This window comes from Papilio machaon, chromosome 16, assembly GCF_912999745.1.
Source record: "Papilio machaon chromosome 16, ilPapMach1.1, whole genome shotgun sequence".
Taxonomy (NCBI): Eukaryota; Metazoa; Arthropoda; class Insecta; order Lepidoptera; family Papilionidae; genus Papilio; species Papilio machaon.
This window is the reverse complement of record NC_060001.1, coordinates 1,001,426-1,027,540: the sequence shown is the minus strand read 5'-3', so window position 1 is coordinate 1,027,540 and position 26,115 is coordinate 1,001,426. Positions and strand designations below refer to the sequence as shown.

Sequence of the window (26,115 nt, the reverse complement as noted above, 5' to 3'; positions counted from 1 at the left end):
CGCCGTTGTATTAAAAAAAATTGCTACTTTTTGCCGGGGGAGGTATAGGTGACATCACACATGTGCATATAATTGACACGTAAAATTGAAACCTCTTAATGGACGCATTTGACTCAATTTACACACATAACGTGAACACAAACAAGCTAGTTTTTATATTAGTAGATTAAATATAATCCCTAGGGGTGATAGACGTCCAAGTCCCTATGAAAAATTTAAAACCTGTTCAATGTCATCGGTACTATCAGAAATAAGTGTTAATTTTCGAAAACAATAAATCTTTTGAACACTTAAATTAAGATATAAAGTTTCTTTACAATGACTAACTTAAGTACAACTTCTCGCTCTATTTGCATATGCATATGAAGTTAATGTTCTAAATAGATATTTACCCCCTGAAACATAACGCTAGATAGGGGTTATGTTTCAGGGGAATAGATGGACTGATCCTTTAGTTCGTTTTTACTTGACAGGATTGTACGAGTTTTACTGTACCCACAATTGTTTCTGGGAATTCTATAAATAAATTGAGAATAATTTGATAAAAACTTTTATTGAAACAGAAATATTTTACATCGTTTTATTAATTTTTCCGAATACCGCGTTCATAACACCGCTGCATGCCTGAAAATAAGCAATAATTTATTATAGACATTGTAAAGCTAACAATAAACATTTTTATTTGTTATGTTAAATCAGTTAAATAATTTGTTAACCTCAAAAATATTCAGAACAGGTCTGTGAAGTATCATCACGAGAAAGTTTGCAAATTTAGTCAAATAGCTCTTTTTAAACTTACATACATAAAAGAAAAATATTAAACCTTGAAATAAAAACTACGTGTAAATTTCACAAAAGCAAAATGATTTTTATAATAATTTGCTTACCTCAAGTAGGAATTCTGCTCGGAAACTTCGTAAATATACTCCATTCGGGTGTACCTTTAAGAATGCAAAAAATACCTAATTATTATGTGAATCAAAGCAATTTATCAAATAAATAATTAATAAAATAATCATCAGTCCTGTTGAGCTTGTAAAAACCATCACAATGGCATCAGGGAAAGTTTTAACATCATTTCAAAGTTTGCAATTTTTTTTACAAAAAAATTACAGATAGACTTAATAAATTATTAGTATCGGTACAGTATTCATTTAAATTTTCCTCATTCCTTATTTAAAATCTCAACAATAATGCATTAATAGATAAAACTAATTTTTAACATCTATAGCAAAAAAAAAGTTATTTTCTTATTAACAGTATTTTAAACTTTCAAGAAAATAAAATGCATCACAAATTTATAAGATGAAATCAAGAGATACTTACAGTAATTGTATCACAAGATGTCTGCTTGGTATTTTCACCGGATCAATCTGTGAAATACACAAAATACATTAGGCATTATATTTAAAACGAAATAAACTGTACTATATACACTCGCGAGCAACCAAATCGACTCACTCCTTGACGGCGCCCTTATGCATTGATTTTATTAAAACGACAAATGTCAATTGTAAATATGATATGTCATTCGAAAGCTAAAGATGTCAGCTTTAATTTGATGTCATTTTTATTGAAATACATTAATTATTTCTTAAGTTAATGACGTCTGAACGTAACAGTAGGAAAAATCGGAATTTATGAATTTATGAAAAGGTCTCGTATTTTGGAAATTACACAAAAATTGGTAGAAATTAAAAAAAATATATATTAAATCATTATTTTGTATTGCCCCCTCTAGCCTTTATTACAGCCTGCAGTCTGTTTTTCATTGAAATGATCAATTTTTTTACAGTCTCTTGAGGAATGCCGTTCCACTCCTCTAACAATGCTGACTTTAGATCATCTACGCTCGAAGGGACTGGATTCCTGGCTCGAACCCTTCGTTTAAGCTCGTCCCATAAGTGCTCGATGGGATTCATATCCGGGCTGAGCGCAGGCCAGTCCATCGTGCGCAATTCGACCTCTTCAAGAAATTGCCGAGTGACTCGTGCCGTGTGACAGCGGGCATTGTCGTGCATTACCACGAAGTCTTCGCCGACAAACCCTGCGTAGGGCACAACATGACTCAGTAGGATGTCGGTGATGTACCGATCAGCTGTTAGCCCGCCTCCACGGCCGCCCCCAGGCACGAAAACAAGATCAGTTTTTCCCTCTAAGGAAATACCAGCCCACATCATGCAGGAACCGCCGCCATACGCCACTGTTTCAGCAAAACAGCATTGGGAAAAACGTTCCCCCGGACGTCTGTAGACTCGGCTTCTCCTGTCACTGCCATGCAAACACATTCTGCACTCATCAGTAAACAGTACCGACCGCCAATGCGTAATGCTCCAATTGAGATGTTCTCGAGCAAAATAAAAGCGCGCTTGACGGTGGCCTGCAGTGAATTTGGGGCCCGTCGCAGGCCTTTTTGGCCTCAAATTGGCTTCCTTCAAGCGTCTTCTCACCGTCCATTCGCTTACAGCCACCCCTCGTGTATGTCTCAATTCCTGTTGCACATCAACACCCGTGAGGTGTCGTTTGCGCAGCGAGGTTGAGACAATGAAACGGTCGTCTCTCTCTGAAGTGCACCGGTGGCGGCTCGTTCTTGGTCTCCGATTAAAGGCACCAGTCTCTTGGAACCGTTTGTATAATCGGGACACTGCAGACTGGCTCAATTGGAGCTGGGCAGCGACTGCTCGCTGACTTAACCCTTGTTGCAACAAGGCAACAACTTGAGCTGCTTTTTCTGGCGTGGTATCCATGGTTTCACTAAAACTTTTAATGCAATTTACTGAGATGTGTACCGGCCAACTTGTGATAAGCGACTGATAGGGTAAACCGGATGTGGGCGGGTTTTATAGCGGGGAAAGGTAGCGCAACTCGTGGATACCTTATGGAGCAAATTTTCCCTGACGCCTAATTAAAATGCGTCATTAAATCAGCGCTTCAATTTTTTTTAGGGTATTGATGTTAAATGAGAGTATCAACCTTCAGCTTATGAATGACATATCATTTTTATAATTGACATTTGTCGTTTTAGCAAAATCAATGCATATGTGCGCCGTCAAGGGGTGAGTCGATTTGGTTGCTCGCGAGTGTAGATATCGTCAGTCCTGTTGAGCTTGTAATGAACCGTCACGATGGCATAAGGTACAGTTTTATCATCATTAAAATTATAAAAGCCTATTTCCACTGTCGAAAAACCTTATATTATTTCAGAGATTTAGAGGGATTTTTTTTTGTGTAGATTTTTTAGCAATGGAAACATTAACAATACAAAAGAAAGTACTGAGTAAGAAAATATTTAAAAAAATTAAGTGATACATGTTGCCTCATAAATTTAATAAATTTTAAAAGAAAGTTACCTTGGTATAAATGATATGGAAGGGCAGGTACATTTGTAGACTGACATATTTAAATAAACTGTAAAGAAAAAAAATCATTAATAGATGTCAACACTTTCTGAAATAAATATAGCAATAAATATAACGATCAGAAAAATAAAATATGGTATCCTCAATACAATCAGAACAGGTCTGTGGTAAACTCATCATAAAACTTTTAAATTATTAACTTTTAATTGGAAGAATCTAGAACATTTAAATAAAAATAAAAAAAACTAATGCTTACTTTTTACAGTCAGGATACAGGATTAATATCTGTAATAGAAAGGAAACTGTTAAAAATTTGAATGATAGTATTTTTTCAGCCATTTTTAAAACCTTACAAAGCTTATAAATTCAAAATTCAGATAAAATTAACTCACCTCAACTCCCTCAACATGTCTCGTGTATCGTAAATTAAAACTACATTATTTTTACAATAAAAAAATTATAATTTAAAAATTAATTACAGTATAATAAAAGATGTCCAGGGCTCCGAATCGACAATAATGTTGCCAGATATCACCCGAGGTTTTAATGTAGCGAAGTGTTGCGATACCGCACTAGTCTAGTATCACATCAGTTGGTTTATTAAACAATGCAAATCTGCCATCAATATGTATTTATTTTCAAAGTTACACGACCACGGCTTTCCCGCGGCTCAAAACATAACGAATGACGCGAAAACGATATGTTTCCAATTAAATGAAATAAACATCATGATGATAAATGTAGTGCGTGAAGCGCTTGGTAATGTTACATATATTACAAGAATATGGATTTCTTTAGCTACGGCGTTTACAACTTGTCCAGGTATTGATTTAGATCGGGCAGACCCTCCTTCAACCCTTTCCTTTTCCTCGTGTCCTGCAACAAGTACATTCATTAGTTTGTCTCACACATAAACCATAACTTAGTAATAACAGATTCAATTTAAATTCAAGTCTTAAAAACGCAATTTTATATGTAAAACATATGTATCGCTTGCGACGTAGCGTGCAGTCTTAGGACATGAGGACAGTGGTCCTATGCAGCGTTTAGACACATGCGCATATAATCTACTTCCCCGTGAGCCGACGTCGTCATCGTGCGTGTGACACAGAGCATCGCACGCACTATGACACGGCACGTTATTGGGGAAGAGATCTTTAATATCATTATCAAGCATACAAAAGAATATACTGTGACCGAATTGCTTTCGTTTGCACTTTTTGGAGATACACTTACCTGTACGACGACGTAAGGTTTGCTGCCAGGCTCACACGGGTCTCCAGGCAACACTTGCCAGTGGTCGAAGACGCACTGCGGGAAGGCCTGACCACCAGTGTTGGAGCGCAGGTCGGCGGTGAAGCCGAACGACTCGTTGACGGGCAAGTACGCCTTCACCACGAACATGGGCGTGCCCGCTACCTGCGACTCCTCGAACACGTGTCCACGACGCCTGTTCAGCACGCCGTAGATACCACCCACAGCCACCTCGGGACACTACACAGAAATAATTGATAATATTAAAATTGAGTAATTAGAATTACACAGGTCAACAAAAAAATTTTTTTTGGGTTTCTGTTCTCTTGCTTAAATTCTGATTCTAGACACTGAAAAACACTTAAATATTCATATTTATTTCATAAAGATTGCTTTGATCTGATTTATGACGATAAATATGATTTAATTCATTTCATAAATAAAAGATGGCAGCAAAAATTGTCCTAGTTTCTACAAAAGCAAACTTTAATCGGAAAAAAATTTTTTTTCCTTATTTTCGTGGTAGGAGAAACCAAAATTTAACATGTAGAAGTTAGACCCAAAAATCGTGTTGACCGGTGTTATTTAAGACAAAGTTCTATATGTGATATCATTTTAACACATAAAAGCAAGCAAATATAAATAGGAATAACACTAGGATTTACGATCACCTTTCACGTATTTATATGAAACGAATTTCTTTGTTTCCATATAATTTCGTAAACAATGTCAAATTTTGAACAATACAGGATAAATATGCCAATATGAGGTGTGTTAAAATTTTCATATAAAGGTTGTTAGTTCCCCTATTCAGGCAAGGTGTATGTGTAGCTTGACGATGCCAAAACAAAGAACTGTTCCTCTGCCACGCGTCGGAAAGGCGGTCGGGCGAAGTGAGACCCGCCCGCTCAGGATGTCGCGTGGTGGTTATCGTGAAAGCATGGTTTTTGAAAAAAAAAATCGCAGTGACATACACTATATTTTATGTAATCGTTAATCACAATGCAAGGAATGGTTTATCACTTAAAATAGTTAAAAAAATCTCGAGCAAAAATGAAAATAAGTTGTACCTAAACTATAGTTTCACCAAAACTTTACATACAGTATAGGTTTTAGTTTTTTTGTAGTGTATACAGACCTGAATCTCGCAAAGGTAGACAGGCTCCATGATCCTGGGCTTGGCGGTCAGCAGACACGCGTACAGACATCTCCTGGTCGTTGGAATGATCTGGCCGCCACCTCTGTTCATACCAAAAACAATTAAGTATGACTGTCAGAAGAAAGTTACTACTAAATTAAAAAATATGTACGATTTATTTGAAAATAAGTTGTTTAGATGACAAACCTATGGATAGCGTCCGTGTGCAGGGTAACGTCGTAAATGTTGAAGCGAACACCTCGCAGGTTCTCCTCCGCCATGACACCCTCCTTGGTGGCCCACTGGAAGCCGGCCACCACAGAGTCCTTGATTTCATTGAGGTACTGCACTCCCTTGGAGCAGTCGACCAGGATGTTGGGGCCCGTGTCCTCGGGGCCGAAGCACCAGATCTTACGTGCCTCAGTCACATCGTACTGGTATTTCTCGCCCAGGTAACGAGCACGGGTCTTGAAGTCATCACGTGGGTTCACGCGGCCCTGTTAACATATAATGCAACTTATTAACATTCTTATTTATTTGCAATTTTATTTTATTTGAGAAATTTACTATTTATTTAGGAATCTAGTTATATCTCATTAAAAAAAATTTAAAACTTTTAATTTTAACAGCTGACATGTTTTAATTTCAGAAGAACATGAAACATATTTCTATTTGTAAATAAACTATTTAAAATCTATAGTTCGTACCCACCTCGTCAATATCCTCGGGCAGACCGTCAGGCATGGGCTGGGCCTTCATGAACAGACGGTTGTGCTTGTTGGGAGACTTGGACAGACACATCTGGTCAGACTCCTCGTTCACAGTCTCACGGTACGACACCACAGGGTCAGACTTCTTGATGGGAATGCACGCGTGGTCTTCTTCCAAATCCTAGTGATAAAAATTTAAAAACATGTCGTAAATAGCAGTAGACAAAAAAAGACGTTGACTTTCATTATTTATTAACTGGTTTTAGAGTCATGTTCTTAAATATGAAAATAAATACAATTACTTGGACCCAGGAAAGACTTTGATGTAATTACTTAAATAGAAAAAAAAAGTTTGACAAAATAATTTTATATAGGTTTACTAAAATAAACTTGTACACATAGAGATACCTCAACACAATTTTGACTATTTAAATACATCAATATTTACCTTAAGACAGATTTCAAGATGCAACTCTCCGGCACCGGCAACAATGTACTCGCCAGACTCCTCGTTGATACATTGCACCATAGGGTCTGACTTGGCCAGACGCTTCAGACCTTCAACCAGCTTGGGCAGATCCGCGGGGTTCTTGGGCTCGACGGCAACACGCACCACAGGCGATACACTGAACTTCATGACCTGAGTAGTAACAATAAATGCTTATTATTCATTCAACAAATTAAGAGCATAAAGAGAAAGATATAATTCACTGTTAAAATCTAAAACATGTATCTCAAGATTTGTTGCAAAATGCCTATAGAAAAACATCCTACCAATCCGTCCTGAGATTATGCTTTGTGTCCCTGTCTGCCGCTGGTGTATGCTATAACAGTTTACCCAGCATCAATGGGACATATGTTTAACATGAACAACATATTGCTGACAAAGCCTTCTTAAAGTATTGAAGGTTCTATCTCTAAGATTGGAACATAGGAAGTCTCTATTAAGCAGTAATGATTTTAGTATTTTAGTATACCTTCATGTTGTGCGCGTTCTTAAAGGTGGTAATGGTACCGGTCTTGACCAGGAACTGATCGACACCGACCAGACCGCAAATGTTACCGCATGGTACATCCTCGATCGCCTCCGTGTAACGACCCATCATCAGAATTGTACGCTGGATGGTCTTCTCGTACAGATCCTACACAAAGCAATCACGTTAATATAATAAAACAAATTTAACAGGGTGTTTAACAAATAAATACATTATTATAACAAATTGAATTGAATTTAATAGTTTGTATGTATCGCTTGTGACGTAGCGTGCAGTCGTGGGACATGAGGACAGCGGTCCTATGCAGCGTTTAGACACATGCGCATATAATCTACTTCCCCGTGAGCCGACGTCGTCATCGTGCGTGTGACACAGAGCATCGCACGCACTATGACACGGCACGTTATTGGGGAAGGGGTACGTACACAAATATTTCAGCTAAGAATGTTTGATTAGTCTTTCTGACCTCTTTCTTGCCGGGCTGGTAGTTAGGTCCCATGATGCGGCCCTTCTGTCCGGTGACCACACGGCCGGAGAACACACGACCGAATGCGTAGAAACGACCCTTATCCGAGGTCGGTACCATTTTGCTCACGTACATCATCAGAGGTGCTTCAGGGTCACAGTTCTGCGATATTTAAAAAAAATTAGTACTAAATAAAATAAGATCATTGTAGCATCGGAAAATATGAATAGTAAAACCTATAATATTTTTTTTAATTGTTATGAAGCTCACCTTGATACCAATAGCAGCTTCATCGTCCTGAGGACCTTCGTACAACATCTCCATACGGTATTTCTGGGCCACCACAGGCGAGGGCAGGTGGATGGCAATCATCTGAAGCAGAGCTTCACCCGCCGGCAACCAACTCCTCATTACAACCTGCACAAATATAAAGAATCCATTAAATACAAATTTAAAAACTATGTTAAATAGAAATATCAATAAATTGGTACAAATGTTTCTAACATTTATGGGGTCACAAGTAATGTAAGCTTGCAACCAATTCCAGAAAGAATTTTACTGTAAGTCCACTTTGACACCCAGAAACTTATGTAGATAGTAACTGGCAACACTTGGGACTAGTAAGTAAACCTATTTTGTTTACACAAAAGAACAGGAAGACTTACATGTATTCATAAACTATTATATTTATAAGACAGAAATAACTCATTTTACTCTAAGACCCACTCAGGTCGTTTTAAAGTCGCCCTAATCTTAGCACATGAAAAAAATTAAGAGCATGGTAGAAACTTGTTCAATATTCACCTTAAGCAGAGCCTTCCCATCCTTGTCAGAGTCCTCATGCTTGAGGGTGACACCGAGCTTCTTGAGGAGGCCGTCGATTTCTTCCTTACGGAAGTTCATGATGGCGTCGAACACCTTGTAGATGGGGTCAAGCACATACATGCAGAATGAACGCTTGTTGTCATTGTCCTTTTGCTTGGACCACTTCTTGGTCTTGGCATTGAAGAAGTTTTCTCCCCATAGTCTATAAAGAAAATTAAATTACCAAAATCATTGTCTACACAGATGACATATTGAAATCAATTCATAATTTTTAATTTTTTTATATATCACAGAAATTATTGCAAAATGCTTACAGTAAGCATCCTATCAGTCTATCCTGAGAATTTAATTTGTGTCCCTGTCTGCCGCTGATGTATGCTATGTCAGTTTACCCAGCATCAATGGGACAAGATTATTAAAATGTTCACTAAATAATATTGTTAACACAATTTCTAATGAATAACCAAAATAAAACTACATTAATTCCCCTTTACAACTTATATAATTATACAGCTGGTGACAATAACCTTTATACACCCTTAACCTACTTTGCTAAGCTTGCATATTGGTAGTGTTATACAGAAAATCAATAGCTTGACCCACTTTACTACAATTTGTTTCCACATTGCTTCATTCATTTTCTCCACAATACTTTAAACAAGCTAATGCAACCTGAAGAAACTTTCCTATTTTCTAGACTTTAAATTATAATTTTTACTATGAAATTCAACCTCTTTGGCACTTATCAAAATTTATTTGTTGTCTATGTTTAATAAAAGAATGACAGTATGTTTCTAGACAAGAACTTTGACAGTGAAAACTCAGATACAGTGAAACATCAAATGTACTGACCTGTTCATAAGCTTGACAAGGTCGATCTTGAACTTGTCGGCGTACATTTCAGCGAACTGCTTGAGGGTGAAGGCCCAGCCGTGGAGGCCGGATCCAAAGCCTACAGAGCCTTTGCTGGGGTCTACACGCACCTCACCTGAACAACAAATAGTTGTATTAGTAACTAATTAAGTACCAGTAACTCGTCTGGCAAGTTAAATGAATAAATCACATATTTAAATAAGAAGTACTTTCTTGGTAACATGAGTAATTTGAAAATTACTTTCTGTCATTTTGAAAATGTTTCTTGATCAGTACAAAGTATGAATATTTTGTTAGATTTTAACCTAAAAATCTTTCGACCATGTCGGCACTTAACATCAGGATTTTTTAGTTTCTTCATTATTGTAAATTACGGAATTAATGAAAGAACAGAATAAATATATGTGCAAGACCACAAAGCAGGAAATGCACAATTGTGTATGTTGTACCAAGATAGCATGCTATAAGTCCACAGACAAACCATAAGTTTATGTTTGGAATCATATGGCAACATTTGGGACTATTTTACGATTATTCAGGATTATTTTTTTATTTTATATTATAAAGGGAGCGTCGGTGGCTCAGGGGTTAAGCGCTTGATTTGCAATCTGCAGGTCCTGGATTAGAATCCCGTCATGTACTACTGTGTTTTTCGAGTTTCGATTTACATATGTACAGTTATCCGACGTTCTTACGGTGAAGGAAATTGTGATGCAACCTGCACATATCTGAGAAGGAAATTCAAAGTTGACTATGGCTTAGACACCCTTAACTTGGAGTTAGCCCCTCGGTGGGGACGTATAGTGTGCTGATGATGATAATAAAAGCTGGTTATAAAATGACAATCTAGTTTCTCTTTTAATGATATTAATATTTTATTCAAAAAGTTTATTATGTTAATTTCAAACTGTGCATATATTAGAATAGTTATGCTTTGTAGAATACTGCGCGTGACCTTGGCAGTGCTATCGATCGTTGCATCACGTGCAAAGACGGTGTGCACTGCCGCTGATGTGCTAAATTGTACCGAATCACGTTTGATAATGTTATCAAATTTATATGTGATATGAATTAGAATTCGTTGTGTTTGAACTTTTTCAACATGTGTCAATGTTGCATAATGTTTTTTGTCTTTGTTTAGAATAGACAAAGGTGGCACAATTTGAAACAAAATAAGTTTTTTCTGATAAAACTTGAAAGTAAGCAAAATGCAACATTATATAACCAAAAAAAAATTGTCAGGAAAACGTATGTAACAAAAAAAAATTGATTGATGGAGTTTTCAACCAAACACACACTAATTTTCACTATTTTGAATAAGCACAAACTCTAGGTTTCTACTTGTGAATTATTCAAACAAAAAATATAACCATATCAGAGACAAACATATTAATATTTTTGTGTGTTCGTCTTGTCATCCAATAGAAATGTCTATCATAATTAAACAGCATTTAATAAAATAGCAAAATTAAGTACCTAATAATCCAGGCAAGGGCAATTCAATACAATGTCATACCTATCTTATCATGTAAAGTACTGCAATATGTTTCAAACTTAAAACAGTGTATTAATATTAAGAATTGTGAGTTGTCTTCACTAATTAATTTGCAATTCATGTTTTTACTTCATTATTTTAGTTACAAATAGGTTATTTCTAACAAAAGAGTAATTCTTATTAAAAACTACAAAATTAAAAACTTATGAACAAAAAAATACAAAAAATGGGACCCATCTGCAAGCACTTCCTTTCAATTAAAATGTTTTTTATTTAAATAGGACCACCAGGGGTGGAGATTTGCAGTAACACATAAAAAAATACAGTCGAATTGATAACCTCTTTCTTTTTGAAGTCGGCTAATAACTTATGAAAAAAAAAAAAACTACATGTGATAGTAAATATCAAATAAAAAAAACTTTTAAGTTGAGATTCATCATAAATATTGTTAATCTTACTTACCCATGGGACCACCATCATCGTTGTAGGTGGCGATGATAACGTTGACGTTTTCAACAATACGCTGGAATGTCTGGTAGAGCTCTTCAGATTCAAGCTGCAACTCAAGCAGGGCACGGTCCATCTTGTTCATGAAGAGAATGGGCTTGATGCGTTCAGCGATCGCCTGACGCAGCACCGTCTCAGTTTGCACGCACACACCTGGTTTTAAAATACATTGTTAAAAGCCATTACATCTATATATATAAAAGTCGTGTTAGTTACACTATTTATAACTCAAGAACGGCTGAATCGATTTGACTGAAAATTGGTGGATAGGTAGCTTAGAACCAGGAAACGGGCATAGGATAATTTTTACCCCGTTTTCAATTATTTTTTTCCGCGCGGACGGAGTCGCGGGTAAAATCTAGTATAACATAAAACTAATGAAAATTAAATGTTGGTCAATCAGTAGTGCATTTATTTGAGTTTTTTTTTAATGACATTTTCATAATATTGTAGCTCTCTATTTTCAGTAAATGTCAAAATTACAACAAGTTTTTGACTTATTGGGCAATACTTAAACAACATATTGTGCAATTTTGTACTAAAGTGCAACTTATTACCACTTTCTATACTTTCACTTTTTATTGGACATATAATCTTAATATTTTTATACATGGATGTTAATAGCATCTGGTGTATTTTTATAAGGGTTAAATGTAAGGAATAATAAGGATGAAAATCTTCTCAAGACAAAGACTAATTCATGCAACACTTAAATCCCGGAATAAAAAGAACTAGAAACTTTGGAGGTTATTAATTGTGAAATATTACATAAAACAGTAACAAAATAAAGAGTAAAGGGAACTTACCGGAAACACAGTCAACAACCACCAGGGCTCCATCAGTTACACGAAGAGCGGCAGTTACTTCCGAAGAGAAGTCAACGTGTCCAGGTGAGTCAATCAGGTTAATCAAGAAACCCTTTTCTCCCTTCTCTGTCTGGTCAGTGTTTGTGATGAAGACCAGATCCTTCTCTTCAAGTTCAAAGTACATAGAGATGGCACTGTTGAAAAATATTATGAAATTATCAGTAAATTTTTCACCTATTCATGTTTTTTTTTTTATAGTTGTGCAAATCAGATGGCCGTTCTGAAGTTCGTCAATGAAATTCAGTTATTTTGGTAAGAACAATCATCATAAAAATTAATGTCGAATTATTGAATATTTCCAAATAAAAAAATCGGAGTAAATGAGTAGATAGATGGAACAGTTGATAGTTTTTTTTTGCGTATTTTTACTTTAAATGCTTTACTAGCTTATTAAGAAATGTAACCATATGGTATTTGTTTATTTAGTAAAGTGAATTTGTACGGAAATACTCACGTGGATTTGATGGTGATACATCTGTCCTGTTCATCTTTGCGGGTGTCGGTGAACCTTGTCTCGCCGGCCCTGGCGTTCGCAATAATACCGGCTTTAGACACCAGAGAGTCCGTCAGTGTCGACTTGCCGTGGTCTACGTGGGCGATGACGGACATGTTGCGGATGTTCCGCTTCTTGTCCATCATCCCTCTGATCTCGTCTACCGTAAAATTCACCTGCACAATCCAGAAAACAGCTTGACATATTGTTACGCGATACTAACAAAATACAAGTTCTCAAATTATCACGCACGTTTTTTGCTTTCCATCATCTAAATTTTTCAAGCTTCTTCATTAATTTAATAAACCAATTTGCATATTTCTACTCCACACAACACTTCGACATTTCACCTCACTTTGAAAACGTCATCCGACACAAAGACGATCGACGTGAAGAAACTAAGTTTTATTTAAGGATTTTAACACTAAATTTGTAAAAATAATGACGTAGAATTACGCCGAAAGCATACCGCTACACGATTTTAAGTTAAATTATCAATTTAAGTACTCACCATATTGGATGGTTTTTGATTTTTCTGTCAATAAAATATACTACGATACGCCAGCGATGGCGTACGCTTGAAAAAGGCCCCTATTTTATTTTGTGGCCCGGATGTACCTGCCAGTCGTCAGACGACGTTGAAGTCATAGACAATTGGGGCTGCCAGTAGCAAAATATGAAAAAAAACAACCCGTCTTTTGAAATTACGAAAATGGTAAAACTCGATGTTTGAAGGTAAGTTAAAGACATAGGCATAGGTATTTTAAAATGAATATATTATTTAAAAAAATACTATAAATATTTAGTGACTTGAAATGTTGGAAAGCGGTCGCACTAGTGGATGATAGATGATGGCAACTTTCTTAAAACACGATTTAGCTATTCGTCAATAGATGTCGCACAAAGTCGTGATTTTAAGTTAAAATAATCAGCTACCATGAAAATGTATATAATATAGAAAGACGCATCCACAATAATGGATATGTGCAAAAATGTTTATCCCTGATCGTAAACTTCACGTTAAAGCCGTATATTAAATGCACAACCACTTACATTTCAATTAATTTCAACTTAATAAAAAAAAACAAACAATAAATTAAATTTTTTCATTTCAATACTACTTTGTAAATTATCCCTCAGTTACGAAAGATTGTGTTCACGTTTACGGTGCACAGCAAATTTTAGCGGGCAGTTCGGTTATTGGCGGGCAAACGCTTTTTCGGAGAATCTGTGGTGCAAGGGTGACTATTCTCACTAGAACGACACGTTGTCGCGATGGTAAAATTTTTCTTGGCGTTGCCACAACATTTTGATTGCTCGACCTAAATTCGATTCAGAGAATAATTTTATTACTGAATATCAAATTAAATACTTACTTATTTGAGCTATTTAAAACAACCTATTCTGTGTAACTTATCTCTGTCTTGACTTTTATTTGATTTTGTTGTATTCAGAAGTTATAAGTGTGTGGGTTTAGTTTAGTGTGTGGCTTTTTATTTTATAAAGCATTTAATGGAAAATTCATTCAGTGAGTTAAACAAGTAATGAATGAATGTATCGTCTCACTGTTTGCACAACAATACGTTTTTATTTTTATATTATTACGCATTGAAACATCTTACAAGAGATTGATGGAAGCTATCAACTCGAATCCTGCGTGGGACCCGTGCCAGAGCTCGATAAAGTTATAAACATATGTTACGCGAATAAAATATGATGCAATGCAGCATTTCTGCTTTGTTATAAATTTTTTTTAATAAAGTTTTCCTATGAAATATTATTAACACAGAGCTAAAGTACTTGATTATGATTGGAATATTTGTATATTTCATTAACTATATTTCTACATTATTAATACTTATTTATATTCAATTAAAGGATAAAGGATGACAATCTAATGCAATATTAACAAGGCATTACTTAAATGTTTATTTATTTTGCACGCTCCATCCATGTATCTCATCTCTGCTTTTATGAGCTGGCTTAATATACCTTAATAAAAGGTAGACATTCGCACCAATTCTATGTGACAGTAGGACACCGCTGCCGAACCTGTACAAGTACAACAACCCTTAGTGTAAGATGATTTCTTGTCTCATCTGATAAAAATTATTCGATGCAAAACGATATGCGGTTCTATATTTTCCGAAGAGAGCTAAACGATAAAAAACTTTACATGTACCTGACGAAGACGATAAAAGAAAGCAAAACAATATATGATAACGATGAAAACAAGTGGCAAGCGCTGAAAGCAATTTTCCATGAATCACCGCCTTAAGGCGAACCATAAACAGTTCAAGGTCCTCTTCTGATTATTTTGTCAGGCTGCCAACGATACGGGAAATCGAAACTATCCCTGTCTGTTTTTATTTTTCTAACAGTATGTTACTTTATTATTATTACCAGAGCTGATAAATAACTTTGTTAATAGTTATAAAAATACTTCAGCCAGATTAAATAAGTTATGTGTTTTGTTAATTTCAATTCATAGTTATGGCGGTCTAGAGATTGTTTTATATTAGAGCGGACGGTTTTATTTGGGTATTTTTTTGTATTTTAGGTAAACAGATGATAATGAACCTTTAAGTCCACAGCTGCGACACCATCTTCTATCTATTAATTGTAACTTAAAGTTATCCCTAAGTTCGCACATGATTTAATCTAGTCTTTTCAAACAGTAACTTGAGTCTGTATACTACGACAAATTTGTTCTAGTATGTCATTCCTTGGATAGTGAGTTATTCATCCGCCTTGAATGTCACAAAGTCGGACATGATGCAAGAGACGACACCTACCAGATACCCACATGAATAAGATACATCTTCCAACACCACGAGATGTATTCTATTTACATTTATAAATCAATAAATAGTAATGTACGGACATGTACATGTTTATATCGTTTTTGTAACACTTATAAATTCTATTGACAACTAGCTTTTACCCGCGACTCCGTCCGCGCGGAATAAAAAATAGAAAACGGAGTAAGTGTAAATATCCTATGTCCTTTTCCTGGTTCTAAGCTACCTCCCCACCAATTTTCAGCTAAATCAGTTCCACCGATCTTGAGTTATAAATGGTGTAACTAACACGACTTTCTTTTATATATATAGATATAGATAGATGTTTTCTTCTTGAATTCATACTATTTATAATATGAAAAATTATCAATCGTCAAAAAATTGTTAATTCTGACGTTAACTGCCATACGCAGGATTATTTGATGATTATTCAAAGAAACCCTGAGTGAATATTTGGTAAAAGAAGTCGAAAGTCTTAAGGCAATTAAACGATTCTTAGTGGAAAGCGAAAACGATTTGATTTAGACTATTATAATAAAGAGTTGGCCATTAAAGATAAGCATATTTTTTGCAATATAAAATTCAATGAAACAAATCTTGTTATTGTTGGTTTGGTGCCAGTTCGCGTGTTGAGACCCTCCCGCAACTTTCTGGCGACTGCGCTGGATCTTCTCGGAATCGCATCTTCTTCTCAGAAACACGAATACGCGGAGATGAGTCATCTTATTTAAATTGTTACGACAATAATAGATATGTTTGATTATACGATATACGCTATTAATTAACTTCTTGTTTAATATTGTAGAAAAAGTTTCAAGCGTCATGGCATTTTATAAATTGTGTAACAAACATAACTAATACATATCTCTGAAAACTTTTAGTAAAACAAGTGAATCTGAATTATCCTTCGACTTTGTTTTTTCACAATATTCTTATGTTGTTCGAATCTTTTATTCCGCTTTCGCGCTTAATTTAATTTTCCCGCTTGATTTTCCAAAAATATTCATCAATAAATATAATAAAAAGGAAAACCTGTCGTAACGTAATCTATTTATTTAGCAAAAAAATAATACACATCGCTTGTTGTCAAAAACTGCGTGTACTTCCGTGTGGTCGTGGAACATTAGTCATAGATCAGCAAACGTCATTCGTTCAGTTCGTAAATTAGTTGAGCGTCGTTCGGAATCACTTCAATGAGTTTAACGAGCGATGAATGAAATGTGTACGGAACGATATATAACGGATAATAAGACTTGTTGCTAAATGAAAAGCGATATAATTGCTTAAAATCGTAGATAGAAATCGATTGTAATGACTAGTGGGACTATTGCCAGGATTTCAGGAAACTAATATAACGGTGACGAAATATTTTGCAATTTTACTGAAAAAAATTGATTTTATTTTAGCCTTTTGAACGACGTAATTTAGTACAGTTAAAGTTATGCTTTTTTTAAAAGGTTTTATGATGAATAAGCTAACGTTTCTTTCCACATCTATCCTGGTTGCTGTAGAACATTGTATTCGTTACTATACGTAGCGATTTCATAACAAATTTCAACAAAATATGGAACTGACACGTGACAATCACGTGATTTATCAAAAGTTACTGACAGTTCTATACGTTAATAAACTTCCTTAGGGAATCTGGAATTTTTAAATAGATGTAGAAGTCTGGAATAACACATAAGCTTTCTATCATCTCGAAAATTTGTACGGTTCCTATGGGATATGTTTGATTCACGTATTTACTCGATAACTCTACAATGGTTTAGTACATCTTATGTAGAATATAGTCTCGAATTATATAGCTATAAGATCATTCATTTATTTCCGCGCGGATGTGATCGCGGGTAAAAGCTTATCTCATCTCATTATAAATAAGTCAGACCACTTAAACGACTCTGCGATAGGAAATCTATATTAATTTCTGCCACTCAATACTAGATGGCGCACCGTTGAAATTTGCTGTTGAATATTAATAGTCATTCAAAAATGGCAGAACAATATTTTTATTAATGTAGTCTTAATTTAATTGTATATAAATAGTAAATTTTGATTCATATCTAATAAGATCTTTCTTTGCTAAAGTGAATTAATTTATTATGGTACGTAATTTGAATTTAATCTCTAAGGTTAACGCTTTATGCAATTTAAATATTCTACAAGGTGACCGACGGTAAAGGATAATGTCTGACAATGTGTGTTATTAGGCACGTGCCACTATGAAAGCTCTTTTTGTACGCCGGAAAATATACATAAGATAGGATTTTAATAACATTTCAAGTTTTACAATGTGACTTTACCAATGTATCGATTTGATTTATAGTTGTGTCGTAATTAAAAATGAGTAGTAGAGTACGGTTTTTTTAAGTTTCTTCGCTTTGAATTGCCTGCATATTACAAAAAAAATCTAATATTACAAAAAATAGGTACGTAACTAATTAGAAATAAAAAACACTGATTCATAACCTAAAATAATTTTAAAAGTGTTCTTCTTCTTCTTCTTCTTCTTTTAATTAATAGTGGACCCCATCGTTTTTATTTCGATGATTTCGCCAACGTCAAGGTTGAAGATAAATGAAAGTGTAAAGTGCGTGTGATCAAAATATTAAATAGCAAGAGACAATCAAGGTAACGAGGTTCGGTATGCTCCGACAAATGACCGGTAGCTGATAATGACAGTTGAGACACTGAAAAAGGACAACACAATTGTTAGTGGGTTAATAAAAATTAAGATATCAAGTATACGGTTATTTATAGTTTAATATTATTAGTATTTAAGAATTTAAATAAAACCTTAACCAGTGGTGTGTGAACCAGGGTTAGCAGGAATGGGATGTTAATGGGTCTGGGGATTCGAGGAGGAAGTATGTCATACAATTGAATTTTAAGTTTCGGACAATTAAAAAAAATATGTTCTAAGGATCCCTCGCCCATACCACACTCACATAAGGAATGGTCACGAATACGAATTTTGGCCAGGAAGACTGGTGTAGCAACAAAGCCCAGTCGTAATCGGGTTATTACTGATATTGTATATTTGTTAATATTCCCATGTTTAAGATACCATGGTTTGGAGGGAATAAAAGGTTGAATCGACCCAAAGAATTTACCTTTTGATTGACTAGATCTTTGCCAGATATTATTCCAAGTGTTTAGTAAAGACGACTTAGCAGAGATACGCAAGTCTCGGGGGAGGCAAGATCTGTAAGTGTCGCAGCCAGATTGAACGGCGGCCTTTGCACATGAGTCCACTGTCTCATTACCACTGATACCCGAGTGGCTGGGGATCCAAGCCAAGACAATTTCAATACCGGAGCAGTGGCATTTGTATAGAAGTTGTTTAATTTTAAGTGTGATGCTACAATTGTCACGAGCACGGAAAGGACTTTTTAAAATGTCTTTAAGGCAGCTTAGTGAGTCCGAAAAAATTATAGTTTTGTTTAGTTTGTGCGATTCGACAAAAGAAATGGCTTCTAACAATGCTATTGCTTCTGCCGTAAAAATGGAGGTTGATGGGGGACATTTAAAGCTTAAAACAATTTTGAATTTGGGAAACCAAACAGCTGCCCCTACAGCACTATCAGGAGATGATTTTGAAGCATCAGTAAATATTGTATGCCATTGGGGCCAGTCCCTATCCAAAATACAATTGAATTTATGGTTAGCCGCAAGACTGTCTTTGTCAATTCCAAAATTTAGAATAATTTTGGGATTATGAATAAGGGCGTCAAATTGGGTTTCAAAAACCGGGTTTAAAACACTTTGTTCTATTGGGGAGGAGGGAGCTATATATTTATTAAAGGAGTTAATGAGCAGTGGGGGGTCCTTGTGGGACCAATAGTTGGAGGATGAAATTGATCGGGAGAGAACCTTTAAGACGCGAAGAAGAGGATGTGATTTAATTTGGACTATTCTACAAAAGAATCTATCAGATAGAAATTGTCTACGTAAATATAAGGGGGGATCTAGACATTCTACTTGAAGGGCATTGACTGGGGAGCATTTCATTGCACCAGTTATCAGTCTTAAGCATCTAGATTGAATCTTATCTAATTTGGCCAGAGCGATTTTATTACAGGGATCGAGAAGAAAACCGCCATAATCGAAGTGACTACGAATGATCGCGTCATATAAAAGCTTTAAAGTGGCCGGATGGGAGCCCCAGCGAATCCCGGTAAGCGCTCTCAAGATGTTTACGCCTTTTTCACATTTTTTAATTATATGTTCTAAATGATATCGTCCTGAAAGTTTGCTATCAAGTATGACACCCAAGAATTTGACAGTATCCTTCATACAAATAGGGTTATTATCGACGTGGACAGCTACTGGAGGGGCATTCCGTTTACGAGAGAATAGAACTGCACTACATTTTGAAACGGAAAGAGAGAGATTGTGGGTCAGAAGATAATCATTTAAGTAAGATAGGGCAGTGTTTATGCGGGTTGTGGCTTCGTTTATAGATGATGATACAGAGTATAAAGCAATATCGTCAGCATATTGTAGAATTTTGCAAAATGAATTCACGGAAGAGTCCAAATCGAAAGTATAGATATTATACAACAGAGGGCTCAGGACGGACCCTTGAGGTAGACCCTTCCATACCAACCGCGGAGGGAGGACAGTGTTATAGTGGCGGACAGAGATAGAGCGAGACATTAACAAGTTGCAAATAAAATTGATCAACCTCTCGGGAATACTCAGCTGTAGCATTTTCTGCCTGAGTAAGGGAAGTGACACACTATCATAAGCAGATGAAATGTCTAGAAATGCACCTAACACATGTTCATTACGGCTAAATGCTAGACGAATTTCAGAGGTAAGTATGCTTAAGCTATCCAGACAACCTTTGCCTTTTCTGAAACCGAATTGATTGTTAGGCAGTATATTGCGGTTTTCGAGAAGCCACTCCAATCTGTTTTTAACGAGATTTTCCATAATCTTGGCAAGGATGGTAGAGAGAGCTATGGGCCTGTAGGAGGATGAGTCCTGAGGGTCTTTGCCAGGTTTTAAAATAGGGATTATAATTTGAGTTATCCAAGAGTCGGGAACGATGCCAGTGATAAAAATAGTATTAATAATGTTCAGGAGTACGATTTTGGATGAGTCAGGGGATTTACGCACAAAAGAATAAGGTATGCCATCGATACCTGGAGAGGAATCACGTAAATGATCCAAAGCACACGAGAGCTCCGATAAGGAAAAAGTATCATTCATTCTATCAGAAGAAGGAGGAAGAGGAGTGGGGAAATTGCCAAATTCCGGAACAAAGGGAGGGGCCAAATTATTAAAAAAGATTTCTAACCATGTGCTTGAATCATTAGAAGATATATTAGAATCGGAAGCTGACATACGATAAGCCCTGATTTTTTTCCATACCAGAGATGGAGAGGTGCGGGGGGAGAGAGATTCGCAGAATCTTTGCCATCCCAAGCGCTTTTTCGTAGCCAATAGTCTGCGAGTGCGGGCAGTGACCTTTTTTAAAATCAGAAAGTTCTCCATTGTAAAATTGGATGCATACCTATATTCAGCTTTTTTGCGAAGACGAATACTTTCTGTGCATTCTGAATCCCACCATGGAGGAGAACCAATAGCCTTCCTAGCGGAATTTTTGAGAGGGATAGAGTTGTCGGCCGCCTTCATAAGCATGGAAATGTAGTCGTTATAAACTGAAAGGTGATTAGAGGGGGTAACCTCCGGAAGGGAGGAAATTTCTTTATTAATTATATCAGAAAACATATTCCAATTTGCATGGGACGTGCGATGTTTTCGGAGAGGAGTGAAGGATACATTTGGTATGGAAGATTGAAGAATGGAAATCAGAATGGGGAAATGGTCGCTTCCGAACGTGTTAGGAAGGACAGACCATGCTAGATAGGGGACCAGTGTCGGGGATGCCAAAGAAAGATCTGGTATACTAATATTCTGTAGGGGGGAAGCTCTTCGTGTAGGCGATCCATCATTTAGAACACAAAGGCCAATATCATCCATCAGATCTATCAAGGATGATGAATAAGGATCATTATAGTGGGATCCCCACATAGAGTGATGGCAATTAAAATCTCCTAATATTAAAAATGGTCTGGGGATGGATGACAGGATGGATTGTAGTTCAGCAATAAGATTTATACTGGGATGAGGGATATAGACTGAAATAATGGAAATATTTAAAACTTTAACTGCTACAATATGTAAGCCTGGGTTATGGGGGGAGATGTTAATCTGGGAAAAAGTAATAGATCTACTGATCAAAAGGGCGCATCCCGCCCTGCCATCATCTCTGTCGTCCCGAAGACATGAGAAGCCCGGAACCCTAAAGTGGGAATTCGGATAAAGCCACGTCTCTGAGACAGCAAAAATAATGGGTTTATATTGGTCTATAAGATGACAAATTTCGTGTTTTTTACTGCGGATACTTCTACAATTCCATTGGAGAATTTGAGGGGGGAATTTGCTGGTTATTTTTAGAAAGGATAGCAAAAAGCTTATCTGCAAGGGCAGAGACATTGGACGGTAGTGGAGAGTCTGACAATTTTGAAAACATATTAATTAAAGAGCAAAGTAGTAATTCGACAAGGTTATCATTAGGAGTAGGGACAGGGGGGGAGTCAGGGCAGGGATCTAGAGCACAGCCATTGGATTGACAGGATTTTGGTGTTTGGATAATAGAGTTGTGTGAGACAAAATCATAACACAGGTTTAGGTCTGGGGGGGAGAAACACAGTTTTGTTGTAGGATCTAGAGGCAGGGTTTGATGTGGTATTGAGAGGAGAGAAAGCAGAAGTTTGGTGTGAAACTGAAGTGGGAGTTGCAGCAATATCTGCATAAAGGGGCCTAACTTGGGGAAATCTTTTAGATGCCTCTAAATAAGATATATTTTCTTCTGACATAAGCATCTTGATAGACTTCTGTCTAGAGTGCTCAGGGCATTTAGAATCAGTGGCCATATGTCTGCCACCATGGCAAAGAAAACAGGATGAAGAAGAATCTGGAATTGAACAGCTCTCCCCTGAATGGGGCTGAGCGCATCGGAAGCATCGAGGCTTTGACCTACATTGTTTAGCAATATGACCGAACCTGCAGCAGTTGCGGCATTGAATAGTGGGAAGATGATATAATGAAACTGGAAGGGAAGCATTAAAACAAAAAATCTTATCAGGGAGGCGTTGGCCAGTAAATGTCAAAACAACTGTAGTAGAGGGGACCCATGTTACAGAGTCCTCTCTCCTTGATTTGAAATTGAGCCTTCTAGCTCTAATTACTTCACCAAAATTGGGAGGGGTACATATTCCAGATAAAAGCTCTTCTAGTGTCCACTCTGTGGGTATATTCCGAACAACGCCTAAGCGGAAGATGTGGAAGCGGGGTATATGACCAACCCAATTGCTATTCTCGAGAACGGGATTTTTCAGGAAAGCATTAGCACTTTGTGGTTTATTAAAAGTAACCGATATTTTATTTCTGCCAGTTTCCTTTATACCACCTTCAGCAATATCAGGTACATTATGTTTATGTAAGAGCTGTGCTACTCTTAAAGTTTTTAAAGAGGAACCAGATGAAGGGTCTGTTTCTTTACGGGAGACAAACACTGTGTACGGGCCCTTGTCACTCTCACTATATTGTATGTCAGCATCATTTTCGAAACCGGGTTTTGTAAAAACAGACTGGATCGAACCAGAAGGGGATGTTGTTTTTTTAGAGTCTGCTCTTGTATCTACTGCTGGTCTTTTTAATGCCTGCTTTTGTTGAACTGCCTGATCAGCCCCCTTATCGGGGGCATCCATAGCACTCATCTTTACCTTAAACTTAAATCTAACTACATACACTTACCTTAAAAAAAATACCCACAACCAACACAAACACGACAACACAAATATTACAGTCTCAATAAGAAATAATCAGCAATATAAAAGAAACGAAACAAGTTTATAACCTAACTTCAACCAAGCGTCAACGCTGCCAAAAGTCAAGTCCTAAAAGTGTTAAGAAACATAAATTTAGCTTGAGGACAACCAGCAACGAACAAAAATATCGTCGACTACAAAAAATTAGCTCACAGGTGTTGCCGTTTACATAAAAAAAAGAAAAACATTTAATTTAAAAGCAAAGGCAGTCTCTAGCAACAGACAATAATTAAAATAAAATTTGCTTTTCAGGTGTTTATATAAATATATTTTATTTTTGTTTCAAGGAAGTCGTGTTTTTTGCCTGGTGTTGAAAAAGTTTTAATTGCTTAGTCTCCACGAAAGTTAAAGTTAAGTTAGATTAAAATAGGTAAAAAAAAACTTTAGTTTTTTAACTCTAAAGAGGATTGCGCGTCGTCGGGTATAGAAAATGTATGCTTCAGATGTTTTTACTTGGATATAAGAAAAAATGGTCAACGTTTCATCAGCTCACTACACGTCCCCACTGAGGGGCTCGGAGGCTACCCTAAGTTAGGGGCCATAGTCAACCACGCTGGCCCAGTGCGGGCTGACTTCACCAGTATGCTTAATTTCTTCGCAGATATGTGTAGGTTGCAAAGGTTTGATGATATTATAATAGCAAATAGATTTATGCATTATAATTTTGGTTCTAATAATTATTAGTTTAATGAAATCAACGCACATGTTGTCTCTTACGCAAGGTTAAAGAAAAAGAAGATCGTTTTGAATCCGCAATCGGTCGTAAAACAAATGTACAGAGTTGTGAGTGGAACGACGCAAATAGCCACGGCAGCACTAACGCGCGATCTCTAACCGTTTAATTCATAACACGCGCATGTTTTTTTTTTTGTTTTTTTTAATAGTGAAAATTTTAATAACACCTCGTCCAATATTCATCGTTTTGTGAATTCGTAGAAAAAATTATAGCTCTATACTTATTAATATGGCATTGATATAAATTACTTAACTCACAAGTTAGTTAAAGAAGTAAGCATTCGTCAAAAACGAAGGCCATAAAAAAATTGAATTTCTTTTTTGTTATTAAACAAAAAAATACATGTGCGTTAAATTGCGTTTTAAAAGTCGTTAGTTTGAATTATCTGGCCACAAGTCGCGCTATAGTTTCGTCGTAGGGATTATTCCTAGAATACGTACGAGGGCTCCAGCGTACTACAGAGCTTACAACCGATATAGACTCGCTTCATAATAATAATGAGTATTTTTTCCGATACTACGTCTAGAGTTTGCAGTGACTTAGACAAAAAAGAAATTAAATAAATGTTATCACAATGATATAATACATTTTTGAACATTGAAAATATCTTGAATTAAATTTTGACCAATCGAGCAAGTTTACTTGTTCTGTCAAAATAAAAATGTGAGTTCATTAAATTAATTTAAATCAAAGTTTGTTTAATGTATTTAGATTGTGTATAAAAGTAAATAAATAACTTGGGATATTATTCTAACGTAAGTGATTTATTTCTTCGTCTTTTTATAATAAATTCTATAAACCTAAAACCTCATTTCAATTATCTGTGTGTATATGCAGCTGCAACATAAATGTACAAATTAAAGGTTGGCAACACTTTGCCATTTATTTTGTCTCATATATTGCGCGTTGCTGATCTAAAGTCTATTTTAAATATACCCGAATCTTACTCATGTTTATGACCTTGAAAAAATCAATTTTTAAATGACTACATAAAATAATTGCTTTAGTTTGTTTTATCAATAAATTTTAAATTATTTCCAAAATGAATTAATAAATACAAATAACACTTCGGATTATAAAATGACAAGTTTTGAATGTTTAAATATTTTTTTTTACATTCTAACCATAAGTGTGTTGCAAGTAAAAAATAAATATTTAATTTTACTGAAATATTCGATACTCGTTAAATTCTAAATTGTCTCTCAAATTTTTTGTGTTGTGTCCGCCAGTTGAGGTAAAAAAAAATTATCGAGTATAGTAACGAAATATTAAAGTCTGTACCTCTCTAAATATCAATTAATTCTTTAACTATAAATAGTAAAAAACAAAGTTTAAGTAATTATTTTCTGGATGGTCCAAATCCGCGTAGTATTAAAAACGTCCGCAATAAATCGCGTGGCGCCAGTGTCGCGTGAGTCAGCCAACGCGGTGTGCGACGATTTTTCAGTTCATTTCATTTTATTTTAGGCTTAGGAATAATAATTAAAAACCATTGAGCTTTAAAAACTAACTAACTCTATTGAAGGAGGAGGTATAGATTTCTTTTAAAATAAATATTTTTAATATACTCCTAGTATTAATTGATGTCGACAATTATTGATTCTATAGAAATAAGTTTTTGTTGTGGTTGGGTAATTTTTATCTAGCTCATTCCGATGTTCAGGTTCATGTGCTGTCGAATTCGTTTATTATA

General features: G+C 35.8%; 1 protein-coding gene and 1 long non-coding RNA gene across 2 annotated transcripts; both read right to left on the bottom strand.

Moving 5' to 3' along the window:
- Positions 1 to 568: 568 nt before the first annotated feature.
- Positions 569 to 3,391, bottom strand: LOC106715821. Its single transcript, XR_006756308.1, has 4 exons — positions 3,351 to 3,391; positions 1,327 to 1,373; positions 888 to 941; positions 569 to 624 (listed from the first exon to the last, which is right to left on the bottom strand). It is a non-coding gene; the product is annotated as an uncharacterized LOC106715821 (long non-coding RNA).
- Positions 3,392 to 3,975: 584 nt separating this feature from the next.
- On the bottom strand, positions 3,976 to 13,591 carry LOC106715820 (translation elongation factor 2). Its single transcript, XM_014509177.2, has 15 exons — positions 13,493 to 13,591; positions 12,943 to 13,157; positions 12,429 to 12,622; positions 11,578 to 11,775; positions 9,600 to 9,735; positions 8,727 to 8,949; positions 8,193 to 8,339; positions 7,923 to 8,084; positions 7,439 to 7,603; positions 6,910 to 7,101; positions 6,463 to 6,642; positions 5,959 to 6,248; positions 5,752 to 5,854; positions 4,596 to 4,853; positions 3,976 to 4,235 (listed from the first exon to the last, which is right to left on the bottom strand). The coding sequence occupies exons 1-15, from the start codon at positions 13,493 to 13,495 to the stop codon at positions 4,167 to 4,169; spliced, it is 2,535 nt and encodes an 844-aa protein (XP_014364663.2). The 5' UTR covers positions 13,496 to 13,591; the 3' UTR covers positions 3,976 to 4,166.
- Positions 13,592 to 26,115: the final 12,524 nt, after the last annotated feature.

Bases quoted from the DNA above. Each gene is read 5' to 3' on its own strand.
- LOC106715820 (XM_014509177.2), bottom strand. The intron at 12,623-12,942 runs GTGAGTATTTCC...ATTTTTCAACAG, and splicing joins TGTATCACCATCAAATCCAC to TGCCATCTCTATGTACTTTG. The intron at 8,085-8,192 runs GTGAGCTTCATA...TAAATATCGCAG, and splicing joins AAGCTGCTATTGGTATCAAG to AACTGTGACCCTGAAGCACC.